Raw genomic sequence first — 19530 nt, forward strand, 5'->3', positions numbered from 1 at the left:
CGGAGGTCTGGCAGCCAGCCTCTGCCCAGGGCAACCTGCAGTCTCCAGCACTCTGGGTCCATCCCAGCAGAGGCCGCCTGGATGCCTTTGGGAAGCTGGCGGGTGAGGGGAACGCCTGCCCTGACAGTTTGCTCCTTCAGTCTCTTGGACTCGGAGGTAGACTTCCTCCATGTGCGGAGGCTCCGTTTACCGTCACGGCAGACGGTAGAGGCTTCCACGGGCAGGGCAGGGCAGGGCAGGCAGGAGACGGGGAACGCTTGGCGCTGCAGCAGGGGCGGGTTGAGCACTCAGCTCTCCAAGGGCGGCAGGAGCCGGGTGGTGCCGCGCAGCAGCGGCTCCTCCGCCTGCCGCTGGGCGCGCCCATTCCGCCAACTCCCTGCCCAGCGGCTCGCCTCGGACGGGAGGAGCCCGGCCCCTGGCCGCGCTCTCGTCGCCGCATCCCCCGGGAGCGCGCCATCGGGGGGCCTCCCGCCCGAAAGGGAGCGCGGGTCAGGGCACGGGCGAGCGCGTCTGCGGGGAGCGGCCACCCGAGCTGGCGACGCGCCCGGGCCGCTCCCCGCTTTGGGCTCCCAGCCAGCGCCAGCCCCGGAAGCCCCGCTCTGGAGCCCGGGCCGCGTACGTGGGCTGCCCGGCTCGGCCTCCGCTCGCCGCAGCCTCGGGACCCGGCGCGGGCAGCGCGGGCGTCCGCTGGGCTCGACCGCAGTTCGCAACACGTAAGTGGCTCCCGACCTGACCCGGCGGGCGGGCTGCGCGCGCGGGGCCCGGGGCGAGGCACGGCGATGCGGCGCCCCCAGGAAGGCCCCGCGAGAGGCGGCCGCCTTCGGGCGCGAGCGCGGCACGGGCGTCTCCAGGCGTGCGGGAAGGGAGGGGAGGCCCGAGCACGCCGCCCCCGCCCCGGAGCGGCCCGAGGGCAGCCGGGCCCCGGGCGCAGCGCTCCCCGCAGAGCCGGGTGGGCGGACGCGCCTCTCCCGCGCGGGGGGCGGCCTTGTCTGCGCGCCCAAGGCCGGGGGCGCCGAGCGGCAGCAGCTCCGGCGCCGAGGGGCGCCCTGCGGGCAGCGGGAGGCGCCGAGCCGAGCCCCGCCCCGGCTGCCCGGGCCAGGCGGGGCTCGGCCTCGCGGCTCCTGCGGGGGGCCGGCGGCGAGCCCGAGGCTGCTGGAGCCGAGGTCTTGCGCGCCCTCCCGGGAGCCCCGCGGTGACGGGACGAGCCCGGCCCGCCCCCGGCACCGCGCAGGGGCGAAGGCCATCCCGAGAACCGGCGGCGGCGGCCGCCCCGAGCGCCTGCGCCTCCTCCGCGCCGCCGCCTGGGCCAGCGCGAGAGGCGGGTGGCCGGGGGGAAGGCAGGAGCGCTCCAGGGGCTCCCGCCATGGCCCCGGCGGGGGGGCCGCGGCAGGCGCGCCCGCCCGGGACACCGGCCCCGATCCGAGCGGCGGAGTGACGCGCACGCCGAGTCGCGGCGCGCGCAGAGCGCGGGGAGGGCCCCGGCGCCCGCGCCAGCCCCCGGCGCCTGTCGGGGAGGCCGCAGCAGCCCGGCTGGGACGAGCGTGGCTCCGCGCATAGGGCGCTCCGCCGCCGCGTCTGCGGGCTCCGCCCCAAGGCAGCCCCTCCGGCCCGGCGGCTGCCCGCGAGCGCGCCCCGCCTGGAGAAGGCAGGCGCGCGAGGGCCGCGGCGCCGCCCCGCGCGCTCCCGCAGGCGGCTCAGGCCTCGCCCTGTCCCCCCGCCAGGTGCGTCCGTCCGGCCGCTCGCGCGATGCCGGCCAGCGCGGCGGAGGCGGACCCGCGGGGCCCCGGCCAGACGGTCGTCCACGTCCACATCAGCCAGGAGTCCTCGCTCGCCTACCTGTGCAAGGCGGTGGCGGCCATGCGGCGCCCCAAGCCCCTCTCCGCGGCCGCGCAGCTGCCGGCTGCTGCCGCTCCCCCGCCCGGAGCCAGGTGCAGCGGGGAGCAGAAAGTGCTGGGGGTGAGGCCGTGGGCGCGCGGGGGCCGGGGCGAAAGGCGTGGGCGGGCGCCCGAAGGGACGCGCGCCGGTAGGGCTGTGCGGGCGAGGAAGTCTGCGCGCGCACAGGGACATCGCCTCTCCCGCCTGCGACGGGGCGGAGCGCGGGCGTTCAAGACGCAGGCTGGGCCGCAGCCCTTGCCTGGCGCCCCCCGGCCTTTCCGGGGGGGCGGGGGGCACCGCTGAACTGCGGGGTGGCGGCGGGCTCGCTCCCGGGGGGCACGCGAGAGCCCATGCCCGCGGGGGTCTTCGTTTCATTGGCTTCCAGGCGGCCCAGATCCTGCTTGGGCTCATGTGCGTCAGCCTCGGAGGGGCAATCAGCCTTAGCCTGGGGAGCTACGGGGACTACTACCGTGACCAGCTAATATGGAATGGAGCCCCTTTCTGGATGGGGAGCGTGGTGAGTTGTGGGGCATCCTTGCCCTGGGGCCAGAGGGCGTGGTGCCTCCTCGGGGGTCTCCATTTGCCCCCGGGCAGCAGGCAGGGCGCCTTTCCTGCCTGGCTCGGTTGAGGGGCGAGACCGGCAGGCCTCGGGGTGATGGATTCTGCCTGGGGCCTTGGGAGGGGCACACGGGGCAGGGAGGGCCTCGGAATCGCAGGCAAGCTCCATCACGCTTCCACACGCGTGCAACGATCTCCCAGTCGGAGAGCGTGCTTTGCAATACACGTTTGTTACATTTGGCGTGGCCTCGGAAGCACAGAGGGGCTGTGCTGGGTTGTCGACACATCTAGGCTGCAGTCCTTCGCCCGCCCGCCCCCCGTGAGGTCAGCCAGTCCCGGTGAGACGGAGAGGGGCCCCAGGTCTGGGCTCAGGGAGGGCCCAGGAGGAGCCGCACCTCTGTCCGGGGCTTGTGGGGGCCTGGCAGGAGGAGGACGCTGTGCCTGGACAGGCCCCGCTCATGCTGGTGCTTCCTCCCCAGTTCATCCTGTCTGGCACCTTCTCTGTGGTGGGCGAGTGACGTGGTGGCAGCTGGGTAAGTCGGGGGCACTGGGTGTGGGGGGGCCTGTTCGATCGCAGGCTGTGCCGTGAAGCGCAGCCCTCCCTTTTCACCGTAAAACCTGCTGGATGGCGTATCTCGGGGGGTCGCTGCTGGTGGGTCCGTGGTCCCCTCTCCCGAGACGCCGGTGCCCGCGCTTTCTTGGGGGGGGGGTTCTTCTTTCTGCCACCCAGGTGCACCTGGCCACGTTCTTCCACCTGGCCAGTGTCGTGGTTGGTTCCGTGGCCTTTGCCGTGGCTCATGTACCTGACATGACATACAGGCCCTACTACATTGAGGAGCTCTGCCAGAGGAAGGGTTACACAGCATGGGAGCCCACTCCGAGCTCCAGCTACGACGGTGATGCCATGCGGGTGAAGGATTGCGAGGAGGAGATGTGGCAGCTCCTGGTGAGCGGGTCCGCCCAAGGCAGGACTGCAGATTGTGGGGCCGGGTCCCCCGAGCCGGAAGGGAGCGGTCCCCGGGGCTGAGCAGCGCGGGGCTGCGTTTCGCAAGCGGCACGCAGTGCAGTGCGGGCTCCTCAGGGCCCTGCGAGGCGGGGACGCCAAGTCGGGGATGCCGAGGGGAGGGCCGGACTGGGCGGGTGGGCAGAGCGTGGTGGGAGGAGCCCAGGCCAGGAGAGCTCGCCGGGGGTGTGGGACTGAGTGGCCCCCTCCGGAGCGCAGGCCTCATGCTGGCCCACAGCTGCAGCCTGAGGGGCCTGCGGAACGCAGAGCGGGGCAAAGGGGCCCGAGGCGAGCTCGGTGCCCGGAAACCGTGGGAGTGGCCTCACGCAGAGTTGGGCCAGCAACCCGGTGTTGCCAACAGCGACTGGCAGCAGTGGTGCCTGGTGAAGGGCAGCTCCCTCCATCCTGCCCCCCCCCCAGATCCACAACAGACAAGCACCCGGAGTGAATTGTCACAGCCGAGGCGGCAGACTCTGCATGTCTGAGACAGGCAGCCCCCCCCGCCTTAAGGACGGGGGGGGCAGCAAGGGAGGGAGTGCAGAGCACAGCCTGCAAGACTTCGGTGCTTTTGCGGATCAGGAGGGGAGGGGAGTGCTGGCCGTCTCAGGCAGGCGGAGGTGTGGGGGCGAGATGGGGGGGTTCACTGGATTTGTGGGATTTCCTCCTCTTTTCAGCCCCTGGCTGCGTCCCCCCAACGGGGCCAGTTTCTGTATGTCGGGGCAGGCAGCTTGGGGTCCTCCGGACAGCCTGGCCTCCGACTCCCAGCAGCCCTCGCCAGCAGAGCCAACGGTGAGGGTGATGGGAGTTGCAAGCCCAAAGATCGAGCGCGCCCGCCCTGTGGGTCAAAGGCTCCGCGTCTCCTGGGCCCAGGTCTGCTGCACAGTGAGGGGCCGTGGCCCTCCCGGTGGCACGCCAGGGGCACAGGTGTGTGTGGGGCCTCTCCCACCCCATCCTCTTGCTGGTCCGAGGCCAACCTCTGTCTGCACTTCTCCCCAGACCACTGCTAACAGCATCCGGCTGCTGCTGCTGCTGCTCTCCGTGGCTGCTGTCGGGATCGCCCTCTTCTGCGTGGGATACGGCCTTCGAGTCCTCTGCTGCTCCTGCTGGGTACTTGCCAAGGGCAGCGGGAGCGCTGGGCCTCGGGGCCAAACCGCCGGGCCCCAAGCCACAGCCCTCTTGAGCGCCTGGAAGGGCCCTGCGATCCATGGTGGGAGAGGCCCACGGTTGGGGTGGGGGAGGGAACTTGAGCAGGCCAGTACTGAGGGTGGCTGCCCTTCTGCGCCCTTGCATGTGAGCAAGTCCCCAGTTACTCGCTGGGAGTTACTTCTGGGGACACACAGATACGTTTTTTCAAGGCCCAGTCCAAGCGCAGGAACGAGCCTGTCTGTGACCGTTTGAGGCGGTGAGCTTTGCTTCTGGCTGCCACCGCCCCTTCACGGTGGTGCCGCAGAATCCCCTTCCTGTTGGGGTTAAAGGAGAGGGAAAACCGGGACCGAGGCCCACCTGGTCCAGGTCTGCAAAGGAAGCGGGGCCACCCCACAATGCCTAGGGGCCCTGGGGTGGGAGGGGGTCCGTGGGGACTTGCAGCCTGGCTGGCCCGTCCTAGGCTGCCGCCTGCACCCCTGGGGAGTTGCTTCTGTCCTCGATCAGCGCCCCCCAGAAGCCCCTGGGCCGTGGCAGGCAGCGCCGGCATTGAGCCCCAGTCCCTCTGCCCCCTCCCCACGCGCTGAGCTGGCTCCGCCCTTCCTTCGTCCTCCTTGCAGGCTGGCTGTGAGGACTACGCCCTGATCGGGGACCCGGAGGCGCCCCCTTCCTACGAGGATCCAGAGAAAGCGGAGAACGCTGCCTGAGCCGGGCAGCACTCGCGCTCGGGGGACGGAGCCAGCAGCTGGCCCACGTCCTGCACCGAGTGCGGTCACCTGCCTGCTTTGCTGCCTGCTGAGAGGAGATGCCCCGCGCTTGTGGCCGACTGGCGTGCCGAGTCTGCCTTCGCTGCGCCCCCTCCTGAGCCCCGATTTTGCCCCAGAACCTACCCGGAGCCCCTGCTGAATGGGAAAGGCCGGTGCCTCTCGCTGGCGCCTCCCTTGGCAATAAAGGCTCTCGCTGATGATTGGACTCGCTCAAGGGGCTCTCCTGGCGTGGTTCTTACATGGCTGGTGGTCCTGTCGCTCTGCTACACGAACTCGAAAGCGAAGACTTGCGCGCGCACCCTGCCCAGGCCAGGGGGGTGCGTGCGTGCGGGATGGGCAGGGGGCCCTCCTCGATGAAGGGCCAAGGGCGGAGGGAGCGCCCCCTTCCCGCGAGGCCTGGGGCGATGTTGCGACCGCGGGGTGGGCGGAGAGGCCTCATGGCCAGGGCCCCAGGCCTCCCCTACACGGCGTTTCTCGCTGCACGTCTCCGCTGCGCCACGCCAACTCGGGAGCAGCCCCCTTTCAGAAACACTCTGCGACAGAGTCAAATGCTCTGTTTTTGCGAGCATGAGAACTAATGGCAGATATTCCAAGATATTCCTCGACATCCACACACGTTCAAGCCCATGTAATTAATTGTTAGCAACCATATACATCCTCACGTATCTGGTGTGTGTTGGATAAATGTCACCCAATTTCTTCAGAAGACTTCTCTTGAATCACTTCTCCCTTTCTTTCCCATGATTTTTTATAACCAGCAGCTTTGTTCATGAACATTATTAACCACACCATCCTCATCCTCCCCCACATTCCGACAGTATGCAAAATAGCTGTTCTCTGCCAATAATTGGCATGCTGTCATCTGTGCTACCATTACTTAATGTTCTCTGCTCAAATGATCCCCCCCCCCCAAATAGCCACAAAGTGCCATCAGTGGAGATGGGAACCAACTATCACCTGCAGCACAGTGCCTCCTCCGTCTCCGGGTGAATGACTGGCTATGAAGGCGGCGCAGACGAGAGAGATTTGGATTCTGGGACCACGGGCTATGCTTCCTGGAAGATGGGCTGCTAGCAAGGGATGGGTTGCGCCTCACAAAGGATGAGAAGAATGTGTTTGGCCACAGCATGAAGAACTTCATCAGCAGGGCTTTAAACTGAATCCTATGGGGAAGGGAGATGTAATGTTGGGGGTAACAATGGATGTAGGTGCATGCCCTGCAACGGAGAGAACAGCTCTGATAGCGCCCAATAATAGTCTTCAGACGCATGTAGGAAGAAAGCCAGACTATGAAGCACATGGTCTTCGATGTCTATGTACTAATGCCCAGAGTATAGGACACAAACAGAACAAACTTCAACTCTTAATACAGGAGGGAAATTATGACTTGATAGGTATAACTGAGACTTGGTGGGATGACTCTCATGACTGGAATACAGCATTTGAAGGATATAACTTGTTCAAAAAGAACAGGAGGAACAGAAAGAGAGGTGGGGTTGCACCATATGTGAAAAAGACATATCTCTGCACAGAAATACAGGAGGATGAGCTTGGTAGCACCATCGACAGCATCTGGGTTAAAATAAATGGAGTAAAGAGTAAAAGGAACCTGCTGGTTGGAGTCTACTACCAGCCACCCAATCAAGGAGAAGACAGGATGAAACTTGAAAAGCAAATAGCCAATGTTTCAAGGAAGCATGATGTACTAGTAATGGGGGACTTCAACTAGAGGATTGGCTATCCTTGACTTCATCCTAACCAACAGAGATGACTTAGCGGAACAGTTACAGGAACTCTTTAAAAGGAACTCTTGGGAAAGTGACCAAGTTATACTCTAGTTCTTGGTTCCAATGGAAGCAAAAACCGAGTGTAGCCAAACGTGTACCCTGAATTCTAGGAAAGCCAATTTTAATAAACTTAGAACAATGATCAGTAAGGTCCCATGGCAAGCAACTCTAATGAGAAGAGTCCAAGATGGGTGGGAGTTTTTAAAAAAGGAAATTCTAAAGGCACAATTTCAAACCCAGTGGTGGGTTCTCCCACACTGGAGGCATTCAAGACGAGGCTGGACAGCCATCTGTCCGGGATGCTCTGACTTAGATTCCTGCATTGAGCAGGGGGTTGGACTCAATGGCCTTGTAGGCCCTTTCCAACCCTACTATTTTATGATTCTATGAAACAATTCCAACAAGAAAAAAGGTGGAAGACAACAGAAGAAGCCAATGTGGCTTCACAAAAAACTTACAGATGACCTGGAAACAAAAAAGGACACATATAGGAAGTGGAAAGAAGGCCAAGCAACAAAGGAAGAGTACAGGCAGGTAGCACAGAATTGCAGGGATGGCGTCAGGAAGGCTAAAGCTGAGAATGAGCTGAGGTTAGCGAGGGATGCTAAAAGCAACAAAAAGGCTTTCTTCGGATACATGCACAGTATAAGACAGAAGAAAGAAAGGGTGGTTCAAGTATTAAATAAGGATGGCAAAATGATAACAGATGACAAAGAAAAGGCAGAAGTGCTCAATTCCTACTTCAGCTCAGTCTTCTCCCAAAAGAGGGTCTATGACCCCCCTGGCAAAGGCGAAGTGCAGGCTGAAGGGGCAGGATTGCAGCTTGAGATCGATAGGCATATGGTCAAGGAACACCTAATTACTTGGAATGAGTTCAAATTGCCAGGGCCAGATGAACTGCATCCCAGAGTCATAAAGGAACTGGCAGAAGAACTCTCAGAACCGCTGTCTGTTCTCTTTGAGAAATCATGGAGGTACTGCAGGGTACCGCAGGGCTCAGTCCTGGGCCCAGCGCTCTTCAATGTTTTTATGAATGACTTAGATGAGGAGGTGCAGGCTGGTGGTCCTGTCGCTCTGCTACACGAACTCGAAAGCGAAGACTCGCGCACGCACCCTGCCCAGGCCGGGGGGTGGGGTGCGTGCGTGCGGGGTGGGCAGGGGGCCCTCCTCGACCAAGGGCCAAGGGCGGAGGGAGCGCCCCCTTCCCGCGAGGCCTGGGGCGATGTTGCGACCGCGGGGTGGGCGGAGAGGCCTCATGGCCGGGGCCCCAGGCCTCCCCTACACGGCGTTTCTCGCTGCACGTCTCCGCTGCGCCGCGCCAACTCGGGAGCAGCCCCCTTTCAGAAACACTCTGCGGCAGAGTCGAATGCTCTGTCCTTACGAGCAAGAGAACTAACGGCAGATATTCCGAGCTACTCCTCGACATCCGCACACGTTCCAGCCCGTGCAATCGGGTGCTAGCAACCCTATGCACCCTCGCGAACCTGGGCCGGGCTGGATGGACGCCCCGCGGGGCCCCCAGAAGGCTCCTCGGGGGCCACGTCCCGCCTTCCGGCCACGATTCTTTACAGCCACTAGCTTCGCCCATGAGCCGCGCTCGGAGCCAGGCCGCTCCTCGCTCGCACCGCGGGCCTCCGGCGCGCCGAGCCCGCCCCGCGCAGCCAGCTGGGGCGCCCGGCGGGGCAGGCGAGGCGGAGGCCCCCGGAGGCCGGCGGCGCAGAGCTCCGCGGGCGGAGCGGCGCGCTCGCCCGGTGTCGGGGCCGCCCCTTCCGGCCCGCCCCTTCCGGCCCGCCCCGCCCGGGCAACGCTGGGCTACGCTTGCGGCGCGCCCGCGACAGCGACGCCGCTTGAGCCGCCGGCGCTTCCCGCCGCTTCTTCGCCCCGCGGCGCGCCCGCTGCGCGCTCCCTCCGGCCGGGCCTCCGCAGGCCCCCTCCCGCCGCCCGGGCCGCGCGCCCCGCAGGCCCCGCCGGGCGCCGCGGCGCGGACGCGCTGGCGTGCGCGGGACTGCTGCGGGCGCTGGCGGCGCCGCTGCGCTGGGGTAGGTGGCTGGCGGGCGGGCGGGCGGGCCTCGCGCGCCGGGGGGGGGCGGGCGGGGGCCGCGCCGGGGGTCTTTGCCGGCGGGGCTTCGCCGGGGCGCTGGCGGCCCCGCGCCGCCCCGCCCCGCGCTCACCGTGTCCTCCCGCAGGCAGCGCCGCCCTGCGCCCCCGGGCCTTCCTCGCGCCCCGCCCGCCGCCGCCGCCCGCCGCCGCCGCCATGGCCACGCTCAACCAGATGCGCCGGGCGGGCCGGCCCAGGCGGCCCCCGGCCGCGCCGGGCCCCACGGGCGGGCGGCCCCAGCTGAAGGGAGTGGTGCTGAAGACGCTGATCCGCAAGCCGAAGAAGCCCAACTCGGCCAACCGCAAGTGCGCCCGCGTGCGGCTCAGCACGGGCAAGGAGGCCGTCTGCTTCGTCCCGGGCGAGGGGCACAGCCTGCAGGAGCACCACGCCGTGCTGGTGGAGGGCGGCCGCACCCAGGACCTGCCGGGCGTCAAGCTCAAGGTCGTGCGGGGCAAGCACGACTGCGCCCACGTCCAGAGGAGACAGTGACAGTGACGCCGCCGCCGCCGCGGCCCCGCCTCGGGGGGGGGGCGCCCGCCCGGCGCGTGCTGCGTGCGGGTGCCGGCGGGCGGGGCTTGGCGGGGGCGCGCGGCCTCCGGGGAAAGCGGCGAGCCCGGCTTCCTGGCTCTGAATAAAAGGCGCCGCCGCGGACGCGCCCCTGCTTCCGCGTGCTCGGCGCGCGTCTCCAGCGGCTGGCTCGAGCGTGGTTCCTCCCTCCGCGTCTTCCCCGAATAGCGCTGGCGTGGGTGGCTGCGAGGGGCGCCGCCAAAATCCTGCCTGCGCTGGGGGCTTCTCGCGACCTCCGGGGGCAGGTCTCCCCAGCCTGGCGCCTGCGGGTGGCGCGACGTCGGCCCCCCCGGCGTGGCCGACCAGCAGGAGCGCGGGGAGCTGTCGTCCGGCGCACCCGGGGCGCCAAGTGTGTGGGGGGGGGGCTGGGTGAGGCAACGCGGCGGGGCTTCCAGCCTGCCTCGCGCCGCGAGGAAGCGAGGGCCTCCTTCGCGGTGGCGCTTCGCAGCACGAGACCTGGCCGTGGCCCTGGGCAGCTGGCCTGAATCTGCTCCGCAGCAGGTGGCCTTAACTCACCCCGTTTCTCTATGGCGCTGGCGGGAGCCACAATAGGGCGGAGGAATTCAGGCAGTGGCAAGATCTCTCTGCTCCTCTTCCCCCACAGTACCTACAGTTTACACTCATGTTATGGGGCGATTTTGGTTTTTTTAGTGCCAAAGAAACCCCCCACACACACACCCACACCCATTAAGCCTTTGCTGCAGTATGTTAACCCCTTTGCTTCCTACTTACTCTACTATATGAATCTAAAGTTATAAAAAATGAATACAAGTGTGAGAAAGATGGGATGGGACACTGAACAATCTTTGCAGTTCCTTAGTCCTCTAATGCTATTACCTCATAGGCTTCCAGGCCATCCATATTGATCATTTGACAGGTAGGGGGCCACTCTTAAGGGGTGGACACATTTTCTGGAGGGCCCTAGCCCATTTTGGGCCTAGACTTACCCGTGCAACATTCACGTAAAGAAGCTGGGTCTTGCTGAGCCTGCGGCTGGCCTTTCACTCAGCCCTGCAGCTGGCATTGTAGCAGGGGATCTCCTCGAACAGCATGATCCCAAATGTGCCTTCCCTGCTGTTGCCCCCTTGGAGGCAGTGAAGCTATGTTTCGTAAAGAAACGCCACTCACTCCGTCTCTACCACCCACTCTAAAATCTTGGCCCTTACTCCTCTGAGAGCCCTCCGGCTAGTAATAATTGTTCATCACTAGATGCGTCTGTTGGGGAAATAGGACTGATGACTGGCACTAAGATGATGTACTAGGAATAATGGGGCACAACCGTGGGCATGGAGGGGTCTCTTCAAGGAGCCGGCGTAGCCCCAGCAGGGCTTGGCGGTTGAGGGGCTGCTTTTCCCTTGCCTGTAGCGGCAGCACACAAACCCTTCCATTGCAATGGTTACAACTACCCTCATGCTTGGTGCACTGCCACCTGACAAACTGGGAGACACCCAGTGAGGATTTCCCAACTTCTGCATGAATAGAGTGCTGGACTAGATGGGCCTTGGTCTGACCCAGCATGGCTCTTCTTATGTTCCTCAACAAACACAGTGTTATAAGCACCTTGAAGGAAATTTGGAGTGGGGGTGTGGGGAGGTAAAAATCAGGCGGGAGTGGAGAAGAGGTAATGGTTTGGGGGTGCCAGGTGGCCAAGAAGTCTTATTTGCTGTTTTCTGTTCCATGGAACCAACATTGCAAGTGCATGTTATTCCAAATAAAAAAATGGCATAGGTATCTGATGCTTCAGGTACTGAGCAACTGGAGCTGTGCCCATTCCTTGGGAAGGGGGGGGGTCAAGAGTAGGCTCTGAGCTGCTTATTCTTAGCAGCCCTGTTCTCTCCGAGCTCAGGTAACAGGCTGGAGCCTTACAAAGTGTCCCGTTCGCTTCAAGATGGTTCATCTGGGGTAACACTAGGAAAGGGCTGGAGGTGAGTGAGGGAAACAGGATGGTGAGAAGATGCTGGAGATGTCGCCCTGTCTCAGCTGCTCCTTACACTGACTACTAAGTGGTGAGTGCCTGCTGTGGCTCTTGTTGCATCAGATGTCTCAAGCCTTTACGCAGCCTGGCCTTGAACCCAAACCCAGGTTCCAGTGTGCTTGAGTCAAGGCTTTAGACTCAAGTTAGCTCACCTGTCTTGGAGCAAAAATAGTTTGGAAAGCCTGACCTTGGGCATGTTTATTCATAGGTAAGCCTCACTGCATTTCAGTGGGACATACTCCCAATTACATGTGCACAGGATTACAGCCTTTGAGATCCTTGACACTTGCTCGTGCAGAAGGCCCAGTCGATACCCACACTTTTGAGGGCTTGCCAGAGGCAAAAGGACAGCTGGCTCCTGCAGTTTGAAGAAGAGTCTAGATGGGAATTTTGATAGATGCAGCTTTTCTTACCCCTGCATGACAAGCTGCACTTGCCAAAACTCCCTCTTTAGACAGTGATGAAATGGTACAGGAGACCCATCTGCTTTTTCTTGCAACCAGTCGTTCCTGCTTCATTCTCTCTGCTGGTATGAGAAGTGTTGGATGCTTACCCAGCTGTGCTCCAACCAGCCCAAACCTGACTGTTACTTGCGGTCTTGGCCTTACTTGGTCAAAGCCAGAGTAATGTAATAAGGGCTCTTTAGCCCAGGTAAGGCAGTCATAGAATCATAGAATAGTAGGGTTGGAAGGGGCCTACAAGGCCATCGAGTCCAACCCCCTGCTTAATGCAGGAATCCAAGTCAGAGCATCCCCGACAAATGGCTGTCCAGCCTCGTCTTGAAGGCCTCCAGCGTGGGAGAGCCCACCACCTCCCCAGGTAATTGGTTCCATTGTAGTATTGCTCTTACACTCAGGACGTTTTTCCTGATGTTCAGCCGGAATCTGGCTTCCTGTCACTTGAGCCCATTATTCCGTGTCTTGCACTCTGGGATGATCAAGAAGAGATCCTGGCCTTCTTCTCTGGGACAACCTTTCACGTACTTGAAGAGTGCTATCATATCTCCCCTCAGTCTTCTCAAGGCTAAACATGCCCAGTTCTATCAGTGTCTCTTCATAGGGCTTTGTTTCCAGTCCCCTGATCATCTTTGTTGCCCTCCTCTGAACCCTCTCCAGTTTGTCTGCATCCTTCTTCAAGTGTGGTGCCCAGAACTGGACACAGTACTCCAGATGAGGCCTAACCAGTGCTAAGTAGAGGGGAACTAGTACTTCCCGGGATTTGGAAGCTATGCTTCTATGAATGCAGCCCAAAAGAGCATTTGCCTTTTCTGCAGCCACATCACATGGTTGGCTCATATTCAGCTTGTGATCGACAACAATTCCAAGATCCTTCTCGCTTGTAGTGTGGTTGAACCACGTATCCCCCCATCTTGTAACTGTGCATTTGGTTTTCCTAGGTGCAGAACTTGGCATTGATCCCTATTCAATGTCATTCTGTTGTTTTCTGCCCAGCGCTCCAGTCTATCCAGATCACTTTGAATTTTGTTTCTGTCTTCCAAAGTATTGGCTATCCTGCCCAATTTGGTGTCATCTGCAAATTTGATCAGCATTCCCTGAACCTCCTCCAAGTCATTAATACAAATGTGGAAGAGCACTGGGCCCAGGACTGAGCCCTGTGGTACCCCACTCGTTACCTCTCCCCAGTTTGAGAAGGTCCCATTGATAAGCACTCTTGGAGTCCGATTCTGTAGCCAACTGTGGATCCACCGGATCGTTGTTTCATCTAGCCCACTTTGAGCTAGTTTGCTCATGGGGATAGTCAACAAAAGGGTGGGAAAAGCAGTACTGGGGTACAATCTTAAAAATGATAGAATGATCTCAGTACGAATCCAAGGCAAACCATTCAACATCACAGTAATTCAAGTCTATGCCCCAACCACTGAGGCCGAAGAAGCTGAGGTTGATCGGTTCTATGAAGACCTACAACACCTTCTAGAACTAACACCAAAAAAAGATGTCCTCTTCATCATAGGGGATTTGAATGCTAAAGTAGGAAGTCAAGAAATCACCGGGATAACAGGCAGGCATGGCCTTGGTGTACAAAATGAAGCAGGACAAAAGCTAATAGAGTTTTCCCAAGAGAACATGCTGATCATAGCAAACACTCTTTTCCAACAGCACAAGAGGCGACTCTACACATGGACGTCACCAGATGGTCAATATCGAAATCAGATTGATTATGTCCTTTGCAGCCAATGATGGAGAAGCTCCATACAGTCAGTAAAAACAAGACCTGGAGCTGACTGTGGCTCAGATCATGAGCTGCTTCTTGCAAAATTTCGTCTTAAATTGAAGAACGTCGGGAAAACCACTAAACCGTTCAGGTATGACCTAAATCATATCCCTGATGAATATACAGTGGAGGTGAGGAATAGATTTCAGGGATTAGACCTGATAGACAGAGTGCCTGAGGAACTATGGACGGAGGTCCGTAACATTGTTCAGGAGGCAGCAACGAAATCCATCCCAAAGAAAAAGCAATGCAAGAAAGCCAAGTGGCTGTCTGATGAGGCTTTACAAGTAGCGGCGGAAAGAAGGGAAGCGAAAAGCAAGGGAGAAAGGGGAAGATCTATCCAACTGAATGCAGAGTTCCAGAGAATAGCAAGGAGAGACAAGAAGGCCTTCTTAAATGAACAATGCAAAGAAATCGAGGAAAACAACAGAATGGGAAAGACTAGAGATCTCTTCAAGAAAATTGGAGATCTCAAGGGAACGTTTTGTGCAAAGACGGGCATGATAAAGGACAAAGAAGGCAGGGACCTAACAGAAGCAGATGAGATTAAGAAGAGGTGGCAAGAATACACAGAAGAACTATACAGGAAAGATCTGAATGTCCCTGATAGCCATGATAGTGCGGTCACTGAACTTGAGCCGGACATCCTCGAGAGTGAAGTCAAGTGGGCCTTAGGAAGCATTAGTAACAACAAAGCTAGCGGAGATGACAGTATTCCAGCCGAGCTATTTAAAATCCTAAAAGATGATGCTGTTAAAGTGCTGCATTCAATATGCCAACAAATCTGGAACACTCAACAGTGGCCACAAGACTGGAAAAGGTCAGTTTACATTCCAATTCCAAAGAAGGGCAACGCCAAAGAGTGTTCAAACTACCGCACCATTGCGCTCATTTCACATGCCAGCAAGGTGATGCTCAAAATCCTACAAGCTAGGCTTCAGCAGTATGTGAACCGAGAACTACCGGAAGTACAAGCTGGGTTTAGAAGAGGCAGAGGAACTAGAGATCAAATCGCCAACATTCGCTGCATCATGGAAAAAGCAAGAGAATTCCAGAAAAACGTCTATTTCTGCTTCATTGACTACGCTAAAGCCTTTGATTGTGTGGATCACAACAAACTGTGGCAAATTCTTAAAGTGATGGGAGTACCAGACCACCTTACCTGTCTCCTGAGAAACCTGTACGAGGGTCAAGAAGCAACAGTCAGAACCAGACATGGAACAACCGATTGGTTCCAAACTGGGAAAGGAGTACGACAAGGCTGCATATTGTCACCCTGCTTATTTAACTTATATGCAGAGTACATCATGAGAAATGCCGGGTTGGATGAATCAGAGGTCGGAATTAAGATTGCTGGGAGAATTATCAACAACCTCCGATATGCAGACGATACCACCCTAATGGCAGAAAGCGAAGAGGATCTCAAGAGCCTCTTGTTGAGGGTGAAAGAGGAGAGTGCAAAAGCTGGTTTGAAACTCAACATTAAAAAAACTAAGATCATGGCATCTGGCCCCATCACTTCCTGGCATATAGAAGGGGAAGAAATGGAAGCAGTGACAGATTTTACTTTCTTGGGCTCCAAGATCACCGCAGACGGTGACTGTAGCCATGAAATTAAAAGACGCTCCTTGGGAGGAAAGCTATGGCCAACCTAGACAGCATAGTAAGAAGCAGAGACATCACTTTGCCGACAAAGGTCCGTCTAATCAAAGCTATGGTTTTCCCAGTAGTAATGTATGGCTGTGAGAGCTGGACTATAAGGAAGGCTGAGCGCCGAAGAATTGATGCTTTCGAACTGTGGTGCTGGAGAAGACTCTTACGAGTCCCCTGGACTGCAAGGAGGTCAAATCAGTCCATCCTAAAGGAAATCAACCCTGACTGCTCATTGGAAGGACAGATAATGAAGCTGAAGCTCCAATATTTTGGCCACCTAATGCGAAGAGAAAACTCCCTGGAAAAGACCCTGATGCTGGGAAAGACTGAAGGCAAAAGGAGAAGGGGACGGCAGAGGATGAGATGGCTAGATAGCATCACGGATGCAATGAATATGAACTTGAGCATGCTCCGGGAGAGAGCGCAGGACAGGAAGGCCTGGCGTGCTATGGTCCATGGGGTCACGAAGAGTCGGACACGACTGAACAACAACAACAACAATATCATAGGGCACTTGTTGAAAGCTTTGCTGAAGTCGAGGTATATGATGTCTACAGCATTCCCAAGGTATTCAAGGGAGGTGACTTGATCAAAAAATGAGATCAGATTTGTCTGGCAGGACTTGTTTTTGACAAATCCATGTTGGCTTCGAGTAATCACGGCATTGTTGTCAAGGTGAGCTAGAAATTAATTTTTTAGTACCTTGTTTGCAGTTCTTAGTTCCTGCTATGCAGGACATGGAATGAACGGCTCAAGTTACAGGAAGCCATATTCTGGCTGAACATCAGGAAAAACTTCCTGACTGTTACAGCAATGGAACCAATTATTTGGTGATGGGCTGTCCCACACTGGACGCGGTCAAGATGAGGCTGGACAGCCATCTGTCAGGGATGCTCTGACTTGGATTCCTGCACTGAGCAGCGGGTTGGACTCGATGGCCTTGTAGGCCCCTTCCAACCCTACTTTTATGTGATTCTATGAAATGCCCCATATCAGGACTTCTTGTAGTTTGAGAGACACTGAGGTGTTCGTCTTGGATGTGCAAGGAATGCTGTTGCTTGTAATTAGCAAGGGTAAGTCCTCTCTACTCCTCACCCCAAATGCTTGGAGGCATCCTTCAGCCAGTCTGCAACTGCCTTGGGTACCCTCTAGTGTAGAAAGGTGGATAGAAATCACCGTACTAAACAAAATGGAGGAGAAGCCCACAGGCTAGATTAACAGTCAGTGGGAGAGATTAGCCCTGCTAGCTACTGTAGGGTGGAATGATTTAGATCAGCAAGAAAAAAAAGGCCAATGTAAAATCACTGATTTAAATCAAGTTTCCCACTGATCTATTTTCATATATTTTCTAAGCAATGATGCAAATCTGACCACTAAACCATGTTAAATTTTAAACTAAAGAGTATTATTTACACGTTTACTCTTTCAACAAAGCCTTGCATCTCTTTGTGGCACTTAAACATTTTGCATGATTTCTTTTTTTTTACCTATAGAAGTCTTCAAAATATTCCCATACAGGGTCTTCCTTATGGCCAGCGGCCACAACAATTTTGAGGTTAAGTATGGGAATATAGGAGCCCGTGCCGTGGATAATCTTTCCACTTCACCCTGTCTTGGCCCAGCCCGTGAAAAGAAAATAGCAAAAACAATGAAATGCCTGTGAACGATAGGTCAAAGCAAAGTCTGGTCAGTACCAGGCAGACCAGAGCAGGTTACTTTCATCAGGTGATAATGAAATGCCTGTGTTTGGCAGGTAAGGGTATAAATACTCATATTTGAGAAAATGGCTTTTTCATTTACATAGAAAGGGCTCCTTTAACTCAACGTATCTGGCAGAGTAACAATTTCCAGATGGTAGCCAGTCTCTACAAAAAAGAATAAATGCAGAAAAACTTGACATCAGAAACTAGTGGAAGAACACTTCAGCCTCCCAGGACACTCTGTTACTGACCTTAAAGTAGTCCTTGTAGAGCAAAAGAACTTCAAAGGGAGGTTACAGCGAGAGACTGCAAAGTTCAAATAAAACGTCTTGAATTCTATTGCCAGAGGTTTGAATCAGGATAATGGATTTTTATCACACTACGTGTACTAATTGGTTAGTGCCAGGGTATGTATATTATCAGCAACAGCTGCATGGAAATGACCACTGTTAATAACAGGATTCTCATTGTCAGTACATTTTGAATTTAATTTCCTTCTGATCTTACTGTTTAAACCCCCCCCCCTCCCCCATGTCCTATATAAAAACCTACGGTGCTCCATGCATCCAATGAAGTGGGGTACCACAGGGCTCAGTTCTAGGCCCAGTGCTCTTCAACATTGTATTAATGACTTGGAGGAGGAGGTGCAGGGAATACTGATCAGATTTGCAGATGACACAAAATGGGGCGGGATAGCTAATACTTTGGAAGACAGAAACAAAATTCAAAGTGATCTTGATAGACTGGAGCGCTGGGCAGAAAACAACAGAATGACATTGAATAGGGATAAATGCCAAGTTCTGCACCTAGGAAAAAGAAACCAAAAGCACACAAGATGGGGGATACGTGGCTCAACAACACTACAAGTGAGAAGGATCTTGGAATTGTTGTCGATCACAAGCTGAATATGAGCCAACAATGTGATGTGCAAAAAAGAACAATGTGGCTGCAAAAAAGGCAAATGCTCTTTTGGGCTGCATTCATAGAAGCATAGCTTCCAAATCCCGGGAAGTACTAGTTCCCCTCTCCTCGGCACTGGTTAGGCCTCATCTGGAGTACTGTGTCCAGTTCTGGGCACCACACTTGAAGAAGGATGCAGACGAACTGGAGAGGGTTCAGAGGAGGGCAACAAAGATGATCAGGGGACTGGAAACAAAGCCCTATGAGGAGAGACTGACAAAACTGGGCATGTTTAGCCTGGAGAAGAAAAGGCTGAGGGGAGATAGGATAGTGCTCTTCAAGTCCTTGAAAGGTTGTCCCAGAGAGGAAGGCCAAGATCTCTTCTCCATCACCCCAGAATGCAGGACGCGGACTAATGGGCTCAAGTGACAGGAAGCCAGATTCCGGCTGAACATCAGGAAAAATGTCCTGACTGTTACAGCAATACGACAATGGAACCAGTTCCCTAGGGAGGTGGTGGGCTCTCCCACACTGGAGGCCTTCAAGATGAGGCCGGGCAGCCATCTGTCAGGGATGCTCTGACTTAGATTCCTGCATTGAGCAGGGGGTTGGACTGGATGGCCTTGTAGGCCCCTTCCAACCCTACTATTCTATGATTCTAAGTGGACTGAAGTGCACAAAAGCTCATGCCACAATAGATTTGTTAAGACTTTGATGTGCCACAACAGTCTTTGTTGTATCTGGCTGAGGCATTGATTGAGTTTAGAGATTAATTACCAGGCTAATGTGCTTATATTCAGATTATTTAATATTGACCGAACATAGTATTTGCAATTTTAAAAACTATTTAATTTTTGAAAATCAGATTTTTGAAAATCAACCATTTTGTCCTCCCAGGCTCTAGTTCCCCTCATACTTTAGAAAGAGTTCAGTGGGTGCAGGGACAGTCCTCTGGCAAGAGGGGTTGGCCATGTGTACCCTCTCCCAGCTCCTAGCTAGAGAGACCATGGATCTGAAGTAACAGAAGGCATCTACAAGAACAGAAGTGGGACTGTAGTTTGTGTGTGGTACATGTCCACACCTGTATACTGGGGAGGCTGCAGGTGCATCTCCTCCTCCACCCAATCCCATTTCCCCCAAAGGCTCCTGTATTCAAAAAGGAGGCACGATGGCAAGTGGGCAGTGCCAGTGGCAAAGGAAACACAGGGCAGTTGGGAAAGGGTTCCTATGATGTGGGTGGATCTTCCTTAAAAACTGCAGATTTCACCACTC

At 57.1% G+C, this 19530-nt stretch overlaps 2 protein-coding genes across 2 annotated transcripts; both read left to right on the forward strand.

Moving 5' to 3' along the window:
* The first annotated feature begins 396 nt into the window (after positions 1–396).
* LOC146345397 (transmembrane protein 176A-like) lies at positions 397–4913 on the forward strand. The gene is given in 6 exon segments (XM_084859666.1): positions 397–713; positions 1722–1956; positions 2261–2392; positions 2913–2966; positions 3164–3379; positions 4433–4913. Coding segments are annotated over 5 exon segments (1014 nt in total). The 5' UTR covers positions 397–713; positions 1722–1746; the 3' UTR covers positions 4835–4913.
* A 3703-nt stretch (positions 4914–8616) lies between these two features.
* LOC146345398 (uncharacterized) lies at positions 8617–9912 on the forward strand. Its single transcript, XM_084859667.1, has 2 exons — positions 8617–9172; positions 9320–9912. Exons 1-2 carry the CDS (start codon positions 8632–8634, stop codon positions 9718–9720), a joined length of 942 nt encoding a protein of 313 aa, XP_084715793.1. The 5' UTR covers positions 8617–8631; the 3' UTR covers positions 9721–9912.
* The last annotated feature ends 9618 nt before the right edge of the window (positions 9913–19530 follow it).

Source organism: Heloderma suspectum, chromosome 5 (genome assembly GCF_057233095.1).
Source record: "Heloderma suspectum isolate Gila_16-S chromosome 5, 16-S_ref, whole genome shotgun sequence".
Lineage (NCBI taxonomy): Eukaryota > Metazoa > Chordata > Lepidosauria > Squamata > Helodermatidae > Heloderma > Heloderma suspectum.